This window comes from Bubalus kerabau, chromosome 10, assembly GCF_029407905.1.
Source record: "Bubalus kerabau isolate K-KA32 ecotype Philippines breed swamp buffalo chromosome 10, PCC_UOA_SB_1v2, whole genome shotgun sequence".
Classification (NCBI taxonomy): domain Eukaryota; kingdom Metazoa; phylum Chordata; class Mammalia; order Artiodactyla; family Bovidae; genus Bubalus; species Bubalus kerabau.
In genome coordinates this window covers 78123676-78146163 of record NC_073633.1, presented here as the reverse complement: position 1 = coordinate 78146163, position 22488 = coordinate 78123676, and the positions used below count along the sequence as shown (strand labels likewise).

General features: G+C 36.0%; 1 protein-coding gene across 4 annotated transcripts in view; it reads right to left on the bottom strand.

Annotated features, from left to right (window-relative positions):
* SLC38A6 (solute carrier family 38 member 6) overlaps window positions 1-22488 on the bottom strand; it is a 76171-nt gene that overhangs the window by 6060 nt on the left and 47623 nt on the right. For all 4 annotated transcript variants that reach the window (XM_055538251.1, XM_055538249.1, XM_055538252.1 and 1 more), the window contains 6 exons: window positions 16538-16620; window positions 16011-16069; window positions 6395-6460; window positions 6103-6156; window positions 3897-3976; window positions 3331-3431 (listed from right to left, as the gene is read on the bottom strand). In XM_055538251.1, coding sequence (XP_055394226.1) covers window positions 3331-3431; window positions 3897-3976; window positions 6103-6156; window positions 6395-6460; window positions 16011-16069; window positions 16538-16620 — 443 coding nt within the window. The remainder of the gene's footprint in view (window positions 1-3330; window positions 3432-3896; window positions 3977-6102; window positions 6157-6394; window positions 6461-16010; window positions 16070-16537; window positions 16621-22488) is intronic.

Sequence of the window (22488 nt, the reverse complement as noted above, 5' to 3'; positions counted from 1 at the left end):
TAAAAGATTTATACTTTTATACTGCAAAAAAGAAAACACTGTGAACAGCAAACCAATTCCTGAATCTTCTTCTGTCTTTGGAGAAGGAACTACTTTTATATCATCCTTTCTTTCCTTCTATCTATCACCTACCTACCAACCTACCGTGTGATTTTTCTTAGCTGCACAGTTCTCCATTACATAAAATGTGGATATTCTGAAGAATCTGAATCAGTGGAGAAGGGTTAAGTTAGAGACAACAACTCTTACTTGATAACCAAGAAAATCCCTGTGTAGGAAACATTTCACGTACATGATGAAAATATTTAGTCTCTGTGTTCAAGCAAAGACAGATACGTAGATAGGTAGGTAGGTAGGTAGGTAGGTAGGTAGAGATATACCTGGAACTTAAGTAAGCCAGGTTTTTCCAAAGGTTCACTCTGAGAATGACGGGAAAATGGACTCTATGGCATAATTCCTGAGGAGGTACTAGCACAGAAATACAGGCATTGATTCTGGAGAGAGTCAGAACTGGATTCAAACCTCAACTCATTCTTCATTAACTGCAGGTACTAGCCAAGGTGGCCAATCTATCTGAACCTGTATCTTGCAGAGTTGTAAGGTATGAGTTAGGCAATGTATATAAAACACCTTGCATCTTACATCATAAATGTTACTTCAACAGATGTATTAAAATCCATCCTTCCTCCACTTCCCCTTTAATATAAACTTTCGTACAATTTAACACGGCTCCTAACATCTCATAGGAATTTTTACATAACTACTTTTCGGCTATCCTGGAAATTGGCAGGCATTTAAGGTTTCCTACAGATAGTTCAGTTTATCCATAGGGAATAAAAGGAGGCACATTTTTTGGACCTTTTCTCAGTTTTGAAGATCCCTAACTAGAACATTCAGAAATCTAAGATCATGGCATCTGGTCCCATCACTTCATGGCAAATAGATGGGGAAGCAGTGGAAACAGCATCAGACTTTATTTTTTGGGGCTCCAAAATCACTGCAGATGGTGATTGCAGCCATGAAATTAAAAGACGCTTACTGCTTGGAAGGAAAGTTATGACCAACCTAGATAGCATATTCAAAAGCAGAGACATTACTTTGCCGACAAAGGTCCTTCTAGTCAAGGCTATGGTTTTTCCAGTGGTCATGTATGGATGTGAGAGTTGGACTATAAAGAAAGCTGAGCACTGAAGTATTGATGTTTTTGAACTGTGGTGTTGGAGAAGACTCTTGAGAGTCCCTTGGACTGCAAGGAGATCCAACCAGTCCAGCCTAAAGGAGATCAGTCCTGGGTGTTCATTGGAAGGACTGATATTGAAGCTGAAACTCCAATACTTTGGCCACCTCATGCGAAGAGCTAATTCATTTGAAAAGATCCTGATGCTGGGAAAGATTGAGGGCAGGAGAAGAAGGGGATGACAGAGGATGAGATGGTTGGATGGCATCACCAACTCAATGGACATGGGTTTGGGTGGACTCCGGCAGTTGGTGATGGAGAGGGAGGCCTGGTGTGCTGTGGTTCATGGGGTCGCAAAGAGTCAGACATGACTGAGTGACTGAGCCGAACTGAACAGTATTTGTGCCAGGTGACAATTTCAATTTATAAAAACATACAGCTATTCTACAAAGTTTTTGCTGAATTCCCAACAAAGACCCTGCTGGAGTATCTCATTGCTACAGAAAGGTCTTACTGTGCTCAACTCTGTACAAAAACAAACCTAACAACCAAAAATAGTTCATGTATTTTAAAAATGCTGTTTCCCTAATAATGATCAAAAAACATTAAACCATCTATCTTAGCTTTCCTTGTAGTGTATCCAGGATCATGTTGGAGTAGGAAGTACGCTCTTCCTGATGCTGTGCAGAGCTCTACCTCTCTTAGCTGACACAGCACTAAAATGCAAGAGCAGATTTCGATTCATCAGTTGCTTTTATTACTGTTGAAATGATGTAGAGTTAGCCAGAAAAGCACTATAGAGAACAATTATAACTTTCTCACACATTGAAAACTCCAAGATAATACACTAATAATAATATACAGAAGCTACCATATTTAAATTAGACTTTATTAATGAGAGTAAGAAGAGAAGTATAGTGCTGAAAAAAGAGCACCTGAAATTATGAAATTATTGCAATAATGCTGTGTGCCAGATACTGTAATAGGCATTTTACATACAACTTGTTTCCTCTTCAATACAACGCTATACAATTATCTCTGTGTTACAGATGAGGAGATGAAGGTGGGGTAAGGTGAAGTACCCTGTTCAAGGTCACATAGCTAGTTAGAGCAGAGTGGTTTTTTCAACCATATTTGTTGGGTTTCAAAATCCAGACCCTTTCTACTGGGCTTAGGAAAGGTGGCTATGCAAGTAAATGTCCAAAAACTTGTCAGAGCTGAAAAATATCTGAGAGGCAGGCAAAACCATTACATCTCGTTGTGAATGTTTAAAACCTGAAACACATATACACAAGGCCACTCACCATGAAATCAGTGTCAAAAGAGCTAAACATCACAAGAATAATAATAGCCACCTATCTGGAGTGTTGTTATAAGAACATTCATAGACTGAAAAGTGCATTCAAGAATTTGACAAATTGTAATTTATTATGTGTTTGTTTACAAATTAAACAAGTGTGTCTGCAAATTAAACAAGAGAGCTTACAAGTTTTTCTCTTGTTCTAGACTTTAAAGTTTTTCTTGAGGTTCTTATCAGAAGGGAGAAAAACACACTAAGCATGTAACCTTTCAAAAATAAAAGAAAATTTCACTTTTATGAATTTAAAAGTATCTTTTAAGAATTTAGGGAGAAAGGTCATGCCAAAGCACAGAATACACACCACAGAACTGTGTGAATTAAGTCTGAAGGCAGAGGTCTCTGATCCAAGTGTACAACTACAGTCCAGTATGAAACTCTTTCCTTCCTTGATTTGTTCTTTTGCCATTAAGATGACTGATGCTCTTAATCTCCCAAACTGCTGAACTAGAGGCTAATATATTGAAATCTCAACTTAAAAAAATAAAATCATTATTGTACTTTTTTTTTCCTTCACAGAAAGACTTCAATGTTTCTCAGCCCAATATTTTATTTTTAGGTGTTTATTTTAAGAAAATTTTCATATAAAGTTATCAATCTTGAACTTGATCCACTCTTTTAAAAGAAAGAAAAGTAGTTCTTTAAGACCTGTAGAGCTACCACAGGAGTGCACTGAATTCTGGCAGCCTGAACAGATTAACTTGCTAATGAAAGGCAGAAACAAAGTCCATATTCAGGTGTGAGATCAACTACAGAACAACTTATATTGTCATCTATAATGAAATAATATGCTTACCATAAAAAGTGAGGTACCCAAAGAGTGCAGATATAAAATAAATGAGAAAACTTAAAGCAATTGCTGTATTGGTTACATTCTGCATCCTTTTCTTAGAAGGGCTAAAAGACAAAAATGGCAAAATTAGAATCAGAGAGAGACACGGGTTCGATCCCTAGGTTGGGAAGACCCCTGGAGGAGGGCATGGCAACCCACTTGAGTATTCTTGCCTAGAGAATTCCATGGACAGAGGAGCCTGGCAGGCTACAGTCAGTCCATAGGGTCACAAAGAGTTGGACACGACTGAAGTGACTTAGCACCATCTGAATTAATCTAAATAAATAGATATAAGGATTCCTTAATCACTCAAGCCCTGATTCATTAATAACTACACAACAGAATTCCTGATTTTAAATTACTGTGCAAAGGATTATGCTTCCAAGAAATATTCTCAACTTAGAACTAACACCTAGAATCAAGTGATAGGAGGGAAGGGATTCATGGAGGCAAATATCATTCAGTCTGAAAGTCCTAGAAGTCAAAAGAAGCAATGAATACATTTAATATATTCCAGGATTCTATAGTACCTTTGAAGTTCACAGTATATGGGCAGTATTGAGGTGTGGCATAGAAATGAAAAAGCCATGGTTGGTATGGCATAAGCACTCTGGAAAAAAAAAAAAACTTAAGATTAAATTACTAAATTGTACTCTGTTGAAACTACTATTTCATTTGAAAATAAACTCAGTTTTTTAAAAAATAAATTTAGCTATATTTAATTTTTCATAAATCATCTGTTTATAAAACACGTTGTTGTTGTTAGTGTTAAATGAGACACACAGTTATGGTCACCAGCAAGTATTTTACTTGATAGGTGGATTGTCTGTACTAGCTGAAATATTTCTTGGCTGCTTCTATCCATGTTGTTTTTACTACAGTCACTACTGCTTCTATATTATTTTGGTAAGATAAAAATAATTTAGGTAAGATAAATAACATTTAGGTAAAATCAAATATAATAAAATTTTAGAAATGATCTTATTATAATTCTCAGTCTTTCCTAATGTAAGTATTAGGAAATCTTAAATATATCTTACTACCCTAAGCAGCATTAATACTTAATGCTTTTGAACCAGCTTTCACCAAGTCAACCTAAGTACCCACTTATTTTAAGAGAATACTGAATGTATTAATACATTTTAGCATTTTTGGAGAAGGAAATGGCAACCCACTCCAGTGTTCTTGCCTGGAGAATCCCAGGGATGGGGAGCCTGGTGGTCTGCTGTCTATGGGGTCGCACAGAGTCAGACACGACTGAAGTGACTTAGCAGCAGCATCTTTAGGGTCTCTTTCAATGGGATTGAACATGATTTAGTCTAGACCAACAAATTCTTGGTGATCCACTGGAATATATGATCACAAATTGTTGCTGTTTTTAAATTTAGAATAATTAAGAACCAGAGAAAGTTACAAAGCAAACAAAAGTTACCATCTAAGTGAAAATACTGTCTTTACAAGTGGATGGTAATGATTTACTTTCTCTTTTCTACTCCAAAAAATTTCTCCTTAACTAATTTAAGGCTCTTTAGCACAAGAAGTTCCAAACGACTGAGACCTGTCTTCAGACACAAGACCTCCTCCTAAAATATCTGAAGACAGCTGGGAAGAAGGAAAGCTGGAATATTTCCCAAGGCTAAATTAGGGGAATGAGTGTTCAATTCACAAACTTTCTTTCATATATTTCTCAGTTTCCTGACTTATTAATTACCCTACCTAAATCTTAAAGGCACACGGAAGCCATTACTATGCAAAAGATGTGGTAATGTCCCTTGTGGGGCCAGACAGACATTTCTCATTTTAAAACTGGGGAGTAAGGGAGTTCCCTGATGGCCTAGTGGTTAGGATTCTGGGCTTTTACAGCCATGGCCTGGGTTCAATCCATGGTCAGGGAACTGAGATTCCGCAGGCCATGAAGCACAGCCCTCCAAAAAAACAAAAACAAAAACCTGGGGAATAAAAAGAAGAATTTTGCATGGAGGAGTTATCACACTAAAATGCTATACTAATAGAGCTGCACATGAGTGGAGGGTATTCTAGCGTCTAGGACCTCCACTTTAGAGAATCAAAAACTGTACATGAAGAAGCCTACAGCAACAAGGAAGACATGGAGCTCTTCTAGAACGGTTAAAGTAGAGATCATCCAGATCACAGTTTCCTGTCTCCTCTGCTGATGCTTAGGGGCTCCTGCAGGCATTTCCAGTATCTAAGGGCTCTCAGAGAAGGCAAGGGGGACTTGGTGTTTCAGCTTCTGCTATAGGCATCACAAATTTTAACTTTGGAATGTCAGCCAGGAGACACATTGTCAGTGCTCAATTGTTGGTCCAATCATGAGGCTGTTTAGCCACAGACCAAGGTTCTATTCACAGGGGAGGAGTTTTTGATATAATTGGCTATTTAGCTTTACAAGTCCAGAGGGCAACAGGAAGTCTGTATCCACAGAGGACCTTATTGGCCAGACCAGACATTCAGTAAATCTGTTCTTTTAGGCAGTGGCCCATTTAAAACAGGCTCCATTTAAAGGCATGCCAAAAAAAAAAAAAAAAGGTGGCTGTTTCATAATGGGCCACCCTGTGTTAAATAATATTATTCTTCTGGTAAGCAACCCTATCCTTAGCACTTTCATGAAAATTAATTAGTTACAGGTACAAAGACCTAAGAGACTCTGTTACACAAATCTCTTAAAACTTGAAATGTGAAAAATCAACCGAAAGTATCTGTTAATAACTTACACACCTCTTTGGAGAAATGAAAGAGCTTTGGTTTACAATCATCTGTAGCACTTGAAATCTGTTTAAGAGGATTGAGGGGAAAGAGAGAAACCAACAGTTATTAAAAGTTAGAACACTTAGGGAAAAAAAAAGAGAGAGAGATGAATTTATTATTACTGGGCTCTCAAATAAAAATATTTCAAAACAAAGTTCCAAAATGCAATATAGCCATACTTTTTTATTAATTAGGCAAAAACCATTATTAGTCAAAAAATTTTAGCTTAAAATAAAACAAAAAGCTAGAAACAAACTATTACCTGGAAATACTGTTCTACATAATTTAATGTCAGAGGACAAGGGATGGACCATTTTTTAATTATTACCTGTAAAAATAAGTAGAATCAGATTATTTCTTACAAATCTCATGACAAGAAATTGATTTCAAATAGGTCAGCATTTTTTCAATTAATCTTAACACTATAACAAATAATATGCAAACAGAAGATATTTTATTTATGGGATTTTCCCTGGTTAGAATGGGGTCATCATTTGACATGTGCCCTATAGTGGGGGAGGGTGGGGGCATTGTGTATCTATTTAGTGGAGATCTCCCCCACTGAACACTGAGAATACTCCCATGACAGCTTTCAAAACTCCAATAGTATCAAGGCATTAAAAGAAAATGCAACTCAGAATGGGAACATGATGTTCCCCTATAAGGCTATTTGTGGACCTGGCATCAGTAGCAGATAGAGAAATATTAATAGCAGTTTTAGCCGTGACCACAGGCAGATGCAAAGGGGGAGGGATGGCTGATGCATGAGCACTGTTTTTCCTCGTTGTTCTCAGACTTATATTATTTTGTTGTATGTGGATGAATCTGGCAAAGAATAAGAGCACAAAGCTAAGGAACTAGAGATAATAAAATGAATTTTTTTTTTAAATTGAAAGAAATCCAGGAGAATGCTACTTCCCAGAAACAGTGAAAATGGTCAGGATTTTCCTCTTAACCGTGGGCATCCTGTTCCTAGACCTACAGTCTAGTTGTGCCAGCATCACCATGGTTGTAGTTGTTTCAGGGCACGTAATTATTCCGTAAATCCTTGCTCTGGGCTGAAACCCAGCAAACAAAAGGGCAAGGGGGAATAAAGGAAGCATCTGTCTTTTGTAGCAGACAAGTAAGTAAACACTACTCCTATTTGCTATCTATCTAGTTTTGTTAACTAATTCCATCAAAATGTTATATAGTGATAAACTGAAAAAAATATACTTTCAGGATTAAGTTAATGAGTGAACTGAAAAATTACTCTTATTTAAAACTCACCAAGGGAAAAAAAAAAGAACTATAATGATAATTGAGCAAGTTGCTTTGACATTTCTAGGTAAGTTTTTAATATGAAATAAAACTAAATAGACAAGTTATTAGGAGGAAAAAAATCAAAAGCAATAATTTCACCATTTTTTTCTGATATGTTTCCCCAAAGTGGGTGAGGATGGGGTGGGGTAGAAGGTTGTTGCTGGTCTCTCTCTTCAGCCTTGCTCCAAACCCAGCATCTCACATTTCCTCCTCACTGCTAGTGGAGGCAGTAGCAAGGACCATTTACTGATCATGTACCAGATACATTGATAAAGGTCGGTATGTGAGCCACCTCATTTTATCAGCTGTTGTCACCAGACTTAAAAATCCAAATACTTCAAAACAATGCTCCAAAATGCAATGTAATTATTATTTTTTGTTAATAAGAAAATACCACTTCTCAGCCTTCTGGCTAAGATCAAGTGTAGAAAATATCATTAGCAGCCTGAATTTATATTAACATAAAATTCAGTTACTAGAGCTTATTTCTCTGCAGAGACCCACCTCAAGCCCAAGCCCGGGGGGAGACAGAAGTGATGTCCTAGAAAGCAGAAGTACAGGACAGGCATGGAAGATACCCCATAACAAAGGGTAACAGGAGGTCCTCGCTCAGGCTGAAGGCAGAACACAGTAAGAAGATCCACCCAGGGGTTAGAAAGAAAAACAAAGAAAAAAAAGATTAAGCATCAGAAACACTTGCTCACTTGCACAGAAGGCCTTTCCTTCTTCTCTCTGCTCCAAGACCTTCCCAGCTTTCAAGGCTCAGCTCAAATTTTATTTCCCTCCACATCCTTCTTTATTCTAGCTGTTGGTGATCATTTTCTCTTCTCAACTCTTATAACTCCTATACTGAAGCAGATATATCAACATTTAACTATGTATTAACTATGTTATTCTCTATTTTTTTTTCTAATAAATTTACCTTATTTTCCCAACGAGATGGACAGATCCTTACAGGTCGTATCCTAGTTAAACTACCACAACTCTGATGACTAACATAGTACACGGAAGAAGGAAAGCCAAATCTAACCAAAATCCATTCAGATGGCTCTCTATTTTCATTATTGACTTACTAAAATGTTAGTTCTAATATTAGTATTAGAATACCAATCTGTTATTATTCTGTCTCAAGACAGAACTTTTATTTATTTATTTATTTGCGTTTTCTATTCTTTGTGCTTTTTATTTATATTTTATTTTTTTGAATTTTATTTTATTTTTTAACTTTACAATATTGTAAGAACTTTTAGAAACACTGTAAATTTGTGTTCAAAAACAAAGCAAAAAAGAAAAACAAAACAAACAAAACAAAAAAGATACCATCATGCTGAGCCACTGTTACAACAAACTTTATTTTTAAATTTTTAGATATTTCAGCTGGAGCAAAAATTTATGTCAGAAAATTTTAAGCAAAATAAATATCTGGGCTTCCCTGGTGGCTCAGACAGTAAAGAATTTGCCTGCAATGCAGGAGACCTGGGTTTGATCCTTGGGTTGGGAAGATGAATGGCTACTCATTCCAATATTCTTGCCTGGAGAATTTCATGGACCAAGGGGTCCGGCAGGCTATAGTCCACAGGGTAGTAAAAAGTTGGACACCACTGAGTGACTAAAACTTTCAATTTTTTTTCAAGGATGTGGGACAATAGATGAGAGTGTAGGTTTTGATTTGTATTGTTGGAGAGCATAATTTAAGCAAATAATAGTTTTATGGGCCAATTTTTTAAAATTTAATAATAAATGCTCCATAGATTTACAAACACATATTGATACTTTCTTGGGCTCCAAAATCACTGCAGATGGTGACTGCAGCCATGAAATTAAAAGATGCTTGCTTCTTGGAAGAAAAGCTATGATGAACCTAGGCAGCATATTAAAAAGCAGAGACATTACTGACAAAGGTCAATATAGTCAAAGTTATGGTTTTCCCAGTAGTCATGTATGGATGTGAGAGTTGGACCACAAAGAAAGCTGAGTGCTGAAGAATTGATGCTTTTGAACTGTGGTGTTGGCAAAGACTCTTGGAGTCCCTTGGACTGCAAGGAGATCAAACCAGTCAATCCTAAAGGAAATCAGTCCTGAATATTCATTGGAAGGACTGATGCTGAAGCTCCAATAGTTTGGCCCCCTGATGCAAAGAAGTGACTCACTGGAAAAGACCTTGATGCTGGAAAAGATTGAAGGCAGGAGGAGAAGGGGATGACAGAGGAGGAGATGGTTGAATGGCATCACCGACTCAATGGACATAAGTTTGAGCAAGCTGTGGGAGTTGGTGATGGACAGGGAAGCCTGGCGTGCTGCAGTCCGTGGGGTCGCAAAGAGTCAGACATGACTGAGTGACTAATCTGAATTGATTGATAAAAATGGGGCTTCCTTGATAGCTCAGGTGGTAAAGAATCTGCCTGTAATACAGGAAACCCTGGTTCGATTTCTGGGTCAGGAAGATCCCCTGGAGAAGGGATAGGCTACCCACTCCAGTATTCTTGGGCTTCCTTGGTGGCTCAGATGGTAAAGAATCTGCCTGAAAAGTAGGAAACCTGGGTTCAATCTCTGGGTTGGGAAGATCCCCTGGAGGAAGGCATGGAAATCCACTCCAGTATTCTTGCCTGGAGAATCCTCATGGACAGAGAAGCCCAGCAGGCTTCTCTAGGACTGAGCAACTAAGCACAGCATAGCGATAAAAATAATTAATGAAAAAAGGTACAATGGAAAAAAAAAATCCTAATATTATCAGGATTAATATTATTATTAAACATTAATAACATTTAATGTTTATTAATGTTTAATATTAATAATATTAAAATAATAATAAAAATTGGAATCCTTAAAAAAAATTGGGGTTAATATATACGTGTTTCCTTTCCTTAATCACTATGTATTTTAAAACTAACAAAAGAGTCTATAATAAATTCAAGCATACGTCATTTGATTGTGCTTTAGTTTACTGAACTTCACAGATACTGTGTTTCTTTATGGATTAAATGTTCATGGCAACCCAGTGTCAAACAAGACCATTGGCACCATTTTTCCAAGAGCATTTGCTCACATCATGTTTCTGTCTCACATTTTGGTAATTCTCACAATATTTCAAACTTTTTCATTACAATCATATTTGTGATAGTGATCAATCATCTGTGCTCAGTGATCTTTGATGTAACTATTGTAACTGTTTTGGGGTTGCATGAACTATGCCCATGTAAGATGGCAAACAATCCATAAATGTTGTGTATGTTCTGACTGCTCCATTGACTGGCAGTTCCCATCTCTCTCCCTCTCCTTGGGTCTCCCTATTCTGTGAGACACAAAAATATTGAAATTAGGCCAATTTATAAGCCTACAATGGCCTCTGTTTAAGTGAAAGGAAGGGTTGCACATCCCTCACTTTAAATCAAAAGCTAGAAATGATTACGCGCAGTGAGGAAGGCATGTGCAAAACTGAGATAGGCCGAAAGCACTCTTGTACCAAACTGTTAGCCAAGTGGTGGATGCAAAGAAAAAGTTTCTGAAGGAAATGAAAAGTGTTACTCCAGTGACTACACGAATGATTAAAAAAAAAAAAGGTGAAACAGTGTTATTGCTGATATGGAGAAAGTTTTAATAATCTGGATAGAGATCAAAACAGCCACAACATTTCCTTAAGTCAAAGCCAAATCCAGAGCAAGGGCCCCAACTCTCTTCAATTCTATGAAGGGAGAGAAGTGAGGAAGCTGCAGAAGAAAAGTCTGAAGCCAGTGGAGGCTGGTTCATAAAGTTTAAGGAAAGAGGCCATCTCCATGACATTGAAGTGCAAAGTGAAGCAGCAAGTGCTGATGTAGAAGCTGCAGCAAGTTATCCAGAAGTTCTAGCTAAGATCATTAACGAAGGTGATTACTAAACAATAGATTTTCAGTGTAGACCAAAGAGCCTTCTATTGGAAGATGTGATCTAGGACTTTCATAGTTGGAGAGAAGTCAGTGCTTGGTTTCAAAGCTTCAAAGGACAGGCTGACTCTCTTGTTAGGGGTTAATGCAGCTGGTGATTTTAAGTAGAATAGCACAATGCTATTTTACCATTTCACAAAACCTAGGGCCCTTAAGAATTATGCTAAATCTATACTCTGCCTGTGCTCTATAGATGGAACAACAAAGCATGGATGACAATACATCTGTTTATTATTTTAAGCCCATTGTTGAGACCTACTGCTCAGGAAAAAAGACCCCTTTCAAAATACTACTGCTCATTGACAATGCACCTGGTCATCCAAGGGCTCTGATGGAGATGTGCAACAGGATTCATGTTGTTTTTATGCCAGCTAATATAATATCCATTTTGTAGTCCATGATTTCAGGAGGAATACTGACTTTCAAGTCTCATTCTTTAAGAAACAATTACATGAGGCTGTAGGTGCCAGAGATGTGATTCCTCTGATGTATATGAGCAAAATAAATTGAAAATCTTCTGGAAAGGATTCACCATTCTAGATGAAATCAAATCCTATGTGATTCATAGGAAGAGGTCAAAATATCAACATTAACAGAAGTTTGGAACAAGCTGATTCCAGCCTTCATGGATGACTCTGATTTCAGCAGAGGAAGTCACTACAGACATGGTGGAAAGAGCAAAAGAACTAGAATTAGAAGTGGAGACTGAAGAAGTGACTGAATTGCTGCAATCTCACAACGCAACTGAATGGATTCAGAGTGCTTTTTATGGATGAGAAAAGAAAGTGGTTTCTTGAGATGGAATCTACTCCTGGTGAAGAGGCTATGAAGATTGCTGAAATGAATACAAAGGATTTAGAATATTACATAAACTTAATTGATAAAGCTATGGCAGAATTTGAAAGGACTGACTACAACTTTGAAAGAAGTCCTACTGCAGATAAAATGCTATCAAACAGAAAAATCATCACATGCTACAGAGAAATCATTTATGAAAACAAGAGTCAATGTATGCACCAAACTTCATTGTTATCTTAAATAATCGCCACAGCCACTCCAACCTTCAGCAACCACCACCCTGATCAAGGGAAGACTTTTCACTAACTAAAACAGATTACAACTTGCTGAAGACTCAGGTGATAGTGATTTTTAGTAATATTTTTTTCTTTTCCATCATGTTATTGCAAGATATTGAATATAGCTCCCTGTGCTATACAGTAGGTCCTTGTCATTTATCCATTTTATATATAGCAGTGTGTATATGCTAATCCCAAACTCATAATTTGTCCCCACCTTCTTTCCCTTTTGGTAATCCTAAATTTGCTTTCTGTATCTGTGAGTCTGTTTCTGTTTTGTAAATAAGTTCATGTGTATCATTTTTTAAGATTTCACATGTAAGTGACAGCATATGATCTTTGTCTTTTTCTTTCTGTCTTCACTTAGTGTGATAATCTCTAGATTCATCCATGTTGGGGTAAATGGCATTATTTCATTCCTTTTTAAGGCTGAGTACTTAAAACATCTACTTCTGCTTTATTGACTACACCAAAGTCTTTGACTGTGTGGATCACAACAAAATGTGAAAAAGTCTGAAAGAGATACCAGACCACTGTACCTGCCTCCTGAGAAATCTGTATGCAGGCCAAGAAGCAACAGTTAGAACTGGACATGGAACAACAGACTGGTTCCAAATCGGAAAAGGAGTACATCAAGGCTGTAAATTGTTACCCTGCTTATTTAACTTATATGCAGAGTGTAACATAAGAAATCCCAGGCTGGATGAAGCACAAGCTGGAATCAAGATTGCCGGGAGAAATATCAATAAGCTCAGACATTCAGATGACACCACCCTTACGGCAGAAAGAGAAGAACTAAAGAGCCTCTTGATGAAAGTGAAAGAGGAGAGTGAAAAAGTTGGCTTAAAGCTCAACATTCAGAAAACTAAGATTATGGCATCTGGTCCCATTACTTCATGGCAAATAGATGGGGAAACAATGGAACAGCGAGAGACTTTATTTTCTTGGGCTCTAAAATCACTGCAGATGGTGACTGCAGCCATGAAATTAAAAGACGCTTACTCCTTGGAAGAAAAGCTATGACCAACCTAGACAGCATATTAAAAAGCAGAGACATTACTTTGCTAACAAAGGTCCGTTGAGTCAAAGCTATGGTTTTCCAGTAGTCACGTATGGATATGAGAGTTGGAATATAAAAGAAAGCTGAGTGCCAAAGAATTGATGCTTTTAAACTGTGGTGTTGGAGAAAACTCTTGAGTCCCTTGGACTGCAAAGAGATCCAACCAGTCCATCCTAAAGGAAATCAGTCCTGAATATTCATTGGAAGGACTGATGTTGAAGCTGAAACTCCAATACTTTGGCCCCCTGATGCGAAGAATGGACTCACTGGAAAAGACCCTGATGCTGGGAAAGATTGAAGGCAGGAGGAGAAGGGGACAACAGAAGATGAGATGGTTGGATGGCATCACTGACTCAATGGACATGAGTTTGAGTAAGCTCCGGAAGCTGGTAATGGACAGGGAAGCCTGACAAACTGCAGTCCATGGGGTTGCAAAGAGTCAGACACAAAAGAGCGACTTAACTGACTAAGGCTGAATAAGCAATAAAGTATTTTTAAATTAATGTATGTACATTGTTTTCTTAGACATAATGCTACTGTACATTTAATAGACTACAGTACAGTGTAAACATAACTTCTGTACATACTCTGAAATGATATGTGTGACTCGGTTTATTGCAATGGTCCAGAACTGAACCTGCAATATCTCTGAGGTATGCCTGCATGCCAATTAAAAGAGAAGTAAGAAGGAAGGATATAGCGTGTCTTCACTGCCTCATAGTAGACCAAATTTAAATTGTGCTCAAAGGTAAAAATCTGAGCAGATGGTTTGTAAAGTAGGATAATAAATGCAGAATAAGGGTATTATTTCTATATGACAGCTACAGGAGAAATCTGCATCGAATTAAAGAGTATCTGCCATGACAGAAATGAATACTGTGAAAACTACAATAGATGTGTTGTATCAATATATTTTACCTGCTTCAAACTGTTGGCTATAAAAACCAAATTACTCCTACCTATGCAGCACTTGTGTGGTCAATTATCTGTGAAGAAAATATTCAATGTTATGTATACTGATTATCTTTAATATCTGTATGTTCATTTGCAAATACAGGCCACTCTTAACCACGTAGATGCTTTTCAACAATCAAATTATGATGGAAATATTTTTTGTTCCCCTCTTAATGTGACACCTAAGAAGTGTGCTTATCATTTCACAATATATGTAAGTTAAGTCATTATGCTGCACACCTTAAACTTACACAGCACTGTATGTCAATTATATCTCAATAAGACAGAAAGAAAAAGGTCTTTTAAATAAGTGTATGTTCAATTCACTTATAAGATACAAGTCAGACAGTTTGTGGAGGGAGGGCAATCAATGATTCTAATGTTGGTAAGTTCAACAAATGGTTAAATGGAAACACTGTCAAGTATTTTTAGTTTTAAGAGCATTCATTAAATAAATATTGCTGTACACTGAAACCAGGGTCACTTTCACTTCATTTAAATAATCTAAAGTTATTTTATTCTTGTATCCCAGAAGATAGTTCAGCCTAAGTTGTATGCACCCTAGATTGTTTTGACAGCTTGGAAATCTGGTTCTATCATATGGTTTAACTAATGATGTGTTGTCTTGCTCTTTTGGATGGCATGTTTCTTTCATTCATTTCTCAATAACCCAGGAGAGTTTAAATAAGCTTATGATTTTAAGAGTTTAATCAAGCCATTTAGGCATGTATTTTGGAAAGTTTAAAATGTTTAATCCTACTTAAGGTTGGACAGATACTGACTGTGGAATAAGCTGCTAAGCAAATAGAAAAGGATCTTCCCCCCCAGAATTTCACACAAAGATAGTCTTTGGAATATTACAATCTGTTTTAGAAGAATTAAAAGGAAATCAGAAATTTAAATTCTCTTTTATCTTCATATTAAATTATTTTATAAAAAGTTTACCATCTGAGAGATATTTTTCCTATAATTAAAATGAGCTAATTTAAAGAAATATTCCACATGTGAAAAACAGTATTTCTGTGCAGTCAACTTTACAAGAGCTTAACCAATGCTTAATAAATCAGATGGGAGAGAATTCAGGCACTCCAATTCTTACTAGATCTCTTCAGTGGGTAAACCCCTGAAGCTCTGGTTTCATCAATGGAACTAAGTTTTAAAATTAAGATGATTAGGATTCAAATTGATTTTACAGCTTAGAACCAGCCTTATTCTTATGCTTGAGAACCCCCAAAACATAAACATACATACACAATCTTGTACAGAAATAAGTGAATACTTAGACTTACTCAAAGAATTATACTCCAAGGTTTTAACAAAACTGGTGTGCTCTTCTCTCTAGTTAAGCACAGAGAAACTGAACCTGAAATGCTATTCTTGCTAAGCTTCTTCAAAATAGATACTATGAAGGAAACAGTTTTGCAGAATAAAAGTGCTTTTAATAACACGTTGAAATAAAATGGGATACCTTTTCAATAAAAAACAGAGTAAAGAGAAAAAAAGACATTAACACAATGATTTCAATTTTAGTGAGGAGATAAGTAATATAGTATATTTTAAACTTACCACAAGAGCAAAGAACACCATAAAGAAAAATGATAAACTACTTGTGTAGCCAAGAAAGCCTGTAAAATAACAGTAAAATAAAAAGCAATTTATAAGGAAAGTGATCCTAACATGCAGCTAGAGCTATACATCTCGGGCATGTTTTTTATTACACTGCTTGGTATCTGGGGCTTAGGGCTGAGAATAACAACATTCCAACTATCTGTCACAGATCATTTATGTAGCTCTGTACAGCAGAATTGGAACTGGCTTACCACTAATGGCACACTGTAAGGAAAGGCTGCTCTTTAATGTTCCGCTGTAAAGATTTTATTTTAGTGGGGCAGACAAAATACTACTGCAAACCAAGTAATAGGTTAACTAGGCAGGGCTGAAGGCTGAACAACCTAAAATAAATCCAAGTTCAAAATTATTCACAATCACCTTCTGATAAAACTGTGGAACTGTGAAATTTAAAAGCCCCTTAACGTTATTTCTTTTTTCTCTTTTCTTATAAACAAATAACATCCTCTTCTATAGAGACTTACCTATTTTAGGAAGAAGTGCAAGAGGGAACACAATGCCAACACAAACGATTATTAGTAGTGTGTCTCCATCAAGATACCAAGACCTATTAGGGGAAAAAGTTCTACTTTAGGTACAGAGCAACTAAAACCACCTTGACATATTTTATAATAAAATAATATATTGAATATATCATAAATATATTTAATATGATAACAAGTTTGAGGGACTATAAAGATTTATTAAAAATGGAAAGGAGCTATATTTATAGCCATTATACCTGCATGGTAGAATGATGGATAATTTTTCTTCTTATACAGTGGTTTTACATATTTTTAAATTTTTCAGGAAAGGGTATGAATTAGTAGGAGAAAACACATTACATTTTTCATATAAAGGTAATAGAATACTGAATGAGAAAAGGTAGGTAAATGTGTGATTTGATTATTTTTTTAAAAAAATGGATGCACAGTTATAAAAAAGTCAGAAAGATATACTTAAAATACCATAAGCAGATATTTCTATGTAGCAGCACTGAGAAATCTTTATTTTGTGTACTGGTGGCATATACAAGGTTTTAAAGTTTCAATATAAAAATACATGTGTTGAAGTTTTTAAAAATCAGACTTAATTCCCTAAGAATTTAATAGTAAAGACTTCTCTTTGGTATATAATAATTAAGCAATTCATAAAAGAAGTGCAACTAGTAAATACACATGAGGAAAAATCCAATCTCTGATGTTAAAGAAATAACTAATAAGGCTATTGAGATTGAGTACAAATATTTAAAAAATAATATTCAAGGATGTGAATAATTGGTCCTTCACACAACGTTAGTGATCTTGTCAATTCGCACTATCTTCTGGAAAAATACTGATAATGTGTGGTAATCTACTCTGAGAGAATAATCTAAGATATAAAGAATTCTATGTGCATGAAGCTGTGAGTATAACATTATCATAATATTAAAAAGTTGAGGAAAATCTTATATAACCAACAATAAAAAATGTTTGTCAAAAACAGCATACTCAATGGAATGTTAAACAGCTTTTATTTTTTTTTAAAAAGACAGTTTACTAAAACAGAAAATACTGATGATAAAAATACAAAATAATGATTATTAACTATGTTTTTAAAATGTTTTGGTGGAAAAATTCAAAGAAATAAATAGCAGGGATTATCCTGCTTAATTCCCTAAGAATTTAATAGTAAAGACTTCTCTTTGGTATATAATAATTAAGCAATTCATAAAAGAAGTGCAACTAGTAAATACACATGAGAAAAAATCCAATCTCTGATGTTAAAGAAATAACTAATAAGGCTATTGAGATTGAGTACAAATATATGCAAAAAATAATATTCAAGGATGTGAATAATTGGTCCTTCATGGTCCTAATCCCTGATAACAGGGATTAGGTAAGAGATGGTATTATGTATAATTTTTATTTGCTTTGTCTTCTAAATTGTCTGTAAAGTAGCTATTATTTTTACTCTGAAATATATGCAAGTGCACATCAAAATGGTAACAAAGTAAAATTCATGCTAATATGAGAGCTGGGAGCATCAAAGATAATAGGTATTACTCTTTCAAGTCATTTGTTAGATGTTCTCTGAATTTTCAGTTGACTATAATGTATCCTTTCACTACCAGCCAAAGTCTCCCACTGCCATGTTAAATTAAGAAAATGGACAAACTCCTAGAAACATACAGTGTACCAAGACTGAATCATGAAGAACTAAAAAAATATAAACAGACCAATAATGAATAAGGTCACTGCACCAGTAATAAAAAACTACCAACAAAGAAAAGCCCAGGACCAGATGGTTTCACCAGTGAATTCCACCAAACATTTAAAGAAAAACTAACGCCAGTGCTTCTCAAACTCTTCCCAAACACTGGACAGTAGAGAACAGTTCCAAACTCACTTTATAAGGTGAGCATGCCCTACTATCAAAGCCACATAAGAACATTACAAAAAACAAAACTTACAGACCAATATCCCTGGTGAATATATTATTAAAATTCTCAACAAAATATTAGTAAACCAAATCCAACAGCACATTAAACACATCATATATTATGATCAAGTGGGATTTATCCATAGGATGCAAGGATGGATCAACATATGAAAATCAGTCAACATGATATAGCACATTAACAGAATGTAAGATAAAAAACACATGGTCAAATAGATTAAAACATATAATAAAAATGTTAAAAAATATGTTTTATAAAAATGTTAAAAACATATGATTAAAAAATAGATGCCAAAAAAGCATGTGACAAAACACAATATTCATTTATGATTAAAAAAAAGAAAACTTCAACAAATTTAGTACAGAGGGAAGAAATCTCAACATAAGGGCCATATACAACAAGCTCACAGCTAATATCATACTCAACAGTGAAAGGCTTAAAGTTTTTCCTCTAAGGTCAGGAATGAGACCAGGATGCCTACCCTCACCACTCTTATTAAACATAGTACTGGAAGTCCTAGCTAAAACAATCAGGCAAGATAAAGAAATAAATGGCATCCAAATTGGATAAGAAGTAAATCTGTCTTTATTTGCAGATATGATCTTATATATAGGAAATTCTAAAGACTTCAACCAAAAAAACTGTTAGAGCTAATCAAAAAATATTATAAAGCTGAATGATACATAAACAACACACAGAAATCAGCTGTATTTTTATAAACTAAGAAGTATCTGAAAAAGAAATAAACAATTAGTTCGGTCGTGTCCGACTCTTTGCGATCCTGTGGACTGCAGCATGCCAGGCTTCCCTGTCCATCACCAACTTCCGGAGCTTACTTAAACTCATGTCCATCGAGTTGGTGATGCCATCCAACCATCTCATATTCTGTTGTCCCCTTCTCCTCCCGCCTTCAATCTTTCCCAGCATCAAGGTCTTTTCCAATGAGTCAGTTCTTCGCATCAGATGGTTAAAGTATTGGAGTTTCAGCTTCAGCATCAATCCTTCCAATGAATAATCAGGACTGATTTCCTTTAGGATGCACTGGTTTGATCTCCTTGCAGTCCAAGGGACTCCCAAGAGTCTTCTCCAACACCACAGTTCAGAAACACTAATTCTTCAGCACTCAGCTTTCTTTACAGTCCAGCTCTCAGATCCATACATGACTACTGGAAAAACCATAGCCTTGACTCGACGGACCTTTGTTGGCAAAGGAATGTCTCTGCTTTTTAATATGCTGTCTAGCTTGGTCATAACTTTTATTCCAAGGAGCAAACGACTTTTACTTTCATGACTGCAATCACCATCTGCAGTGATTTTGGAGCCCAAGAAAATAAAGGCTCTTGCTGTTTCCATTATTTCCCTATCTATTTGCCATGAAGTGATGGGACCAGATGGCATGATCTTAGTTTTCTGAATGTTGAGCTTTAAGCCAACTTTTTCACTCTCCTCTTTCACTTTCATCAAGAGGCTCTTTAGTTCTTCTTCGCTTTCTGCCATAAGGGTGGTGTCATCTGCATATCTGAGCTTATTGATATTTCTCCTGGCAATCTTGATTCCTGCTTGTGCTTCCTCCAGCCCAGTGTTTCTCATGATGTACTCTGCATAGAAGTTAAATAAGCAGGGTGACAATATACAGCCTTGATGTACTCCTTTCCCAATTTGGAACCAGTCTGTTGTTCTATGTCCAGTTCTAACTGTTGCTTCTTGGTTTGCATACAAAGTTCTCAGGAGGTAGGTTAGGTGGTCTGGAATTCCCATCTCTTTCAGAATTTTCCACAGTTTGTTGTGATCCACACAGTCAAAGGTTTGGCATAGTCAATAAAGCAGAAATAGATGTGTTTCTAGAACTCTCTTGCTTTTTCAATGATCCAGCAAATGTTGGCAATTTGATCTCTGGTTCCTCTGCCTTTTCTAAAACCAGCTTGAACATCTGGAATTTCATGGTTCATGTACTGCTGAAGCCTGGCTTGGAGAATTTTGAGCATGACTTTGCTTGTGTGTGAGATAACTGCAATTGTGTGGTAGTTTGAACATTCTCTGAGATTGCCTTTCTTTGGGATTGGAATAAAAACTGACCTTTTTCAGTCCTGTGGCCACTGCTCAGTTTTCCACATTTGCTGGCATATTGAGTGCAGCACTTTCACAGCATCATCTTTCAGGATTTGAAATAGCTCCACTGAATTCCATTACCTCCACTAGCTTTGTTTGTAGTGATGCTTCCTAAGGCCCACATGACTTCAAGACTCCAGAATGTCTGGTTCTAGGTGAGTGATCACACCATCGTGGTTATCTGGGTCATGAAGATCTTTTTTGTACAGTTCTTCTGTATATTCTTGCCACCTCTTCTTAATATCTTCTACTTCTGTTAGGTCCATACCATTTCTGTCCTTTATTGAGCCCATCTTTGCATGAATGTTCCTATGTATGTCTAATTTTCTTGAAGAGATCTCTGGTCTTTCCCATTCTATTATTTTCCTCTATTTCTTTGTATTGATCACTGAGGAAGGCTTTCTTATCTCTCCTTGCTATTCTTTGGAGCTCTACATTCAGATGTGTATATCTTTCCTTTTCTCCTTTGCTTTTCACTCCTCTTCTTTTCACAGCTATTTGTAAGGCCTCCTCAGACAGCCATTTTGCTTTTTTGCATTTCTTTTTCTTGGGGATGGTCTTGATTCCTGTCTCCTGCAAAATGTCACGAACCTCCATCCATAGTTCTCAGGCACTCTGTCTATCAGATCTAGTCCCTTAAATCTATTTCTCACTTCCACTGTATAATCATAAGGGATTTCACTCAGGTCATACCTGAATGATCTAGTGGTTTTCCCTACTTTCTTCAATTTCAGTCTGAATTTGGCAATAAGGAGTTCATGATCTGAGCCACAGTCAGCTCCTGGTCTGTATTCCACTCACAATAGCATGAAAGCAATAAAATACTTATAAATATTTAACCAAAGAAGTGAAAGACAGTCAAACTTAAATGAAAGAAATTGAAGACACAAACAACTGTGTTCATGGATCAAAATAATCAATTTTGTTAAAATGTCCAAACTATCCAAAGCTATCTATAGTCAATGCAATCCCTATCAAGTCCTAATGACAGTTTTTTTCTCAAAATAGAACAAAAATTCTAAAATTTGTATGGAACTACAAAAGGCTCCAAATAGCCAAAGCAATCCTGAGAAAGAAAACCAAGTTGACTTCAAAGTATACTGCAAAGCTTTAGTAATCAAAACAATATAGTACTGGCATAAAACAGACACATAGTTCAAAGGAACAGACTATGGAGCCTCGGCATACTCTCCCACCCCATATACTGTCAACGAATATTTGAGAAAGGACTCAAGAATATTCAGTGGGAGTCTTTTCAAAAAATTAGACCGAGGAAATTGGATAGCCATATACAGAAAAATGAAATCTATCTTATACCACTCACAAAAATTAACTTGAAATAAATACTCAAATGTAAAACCTGAAACTATATAATTTATAGAAGAAAACATAAAGAAAATGCTCCTTGACATCGGTCTTGGCAACAATTTTTTTTTTTTTTAATATGACACCAAAAGCACAAGCAACAAAAGCAAAAATAAATGGAACTATATCAAAATGAAAAGTTCTGTACAATAAAAGAAACAATTACCAGAATGAAAAGGCAGTCTACAGAACGAGAGAAAATATTTCCAAATCACATATCTGATGAAGGGCTAATATTCAAAATATATAGAGAACTCTTACAATTCAATAGCAAAAAATCAAACAAATCCAATTTCTAAATGGGCAAAGTAAATAAATAGATATTTTTTCCCAAAGAAGATATATGAATGGTTAACAGGTACATGAAAAGATGACCAACATCACTTATCAGGGAAATACAAATCAAAATCACAAGGAAATATCATCTCACACCTGTTAGTATGGATATCATCAAAAAGACAAGAGACAACAAGTATTGGCAGGGATGTGGAGAAAAAGAAAGATTTGTGCACTTTTGGTGGG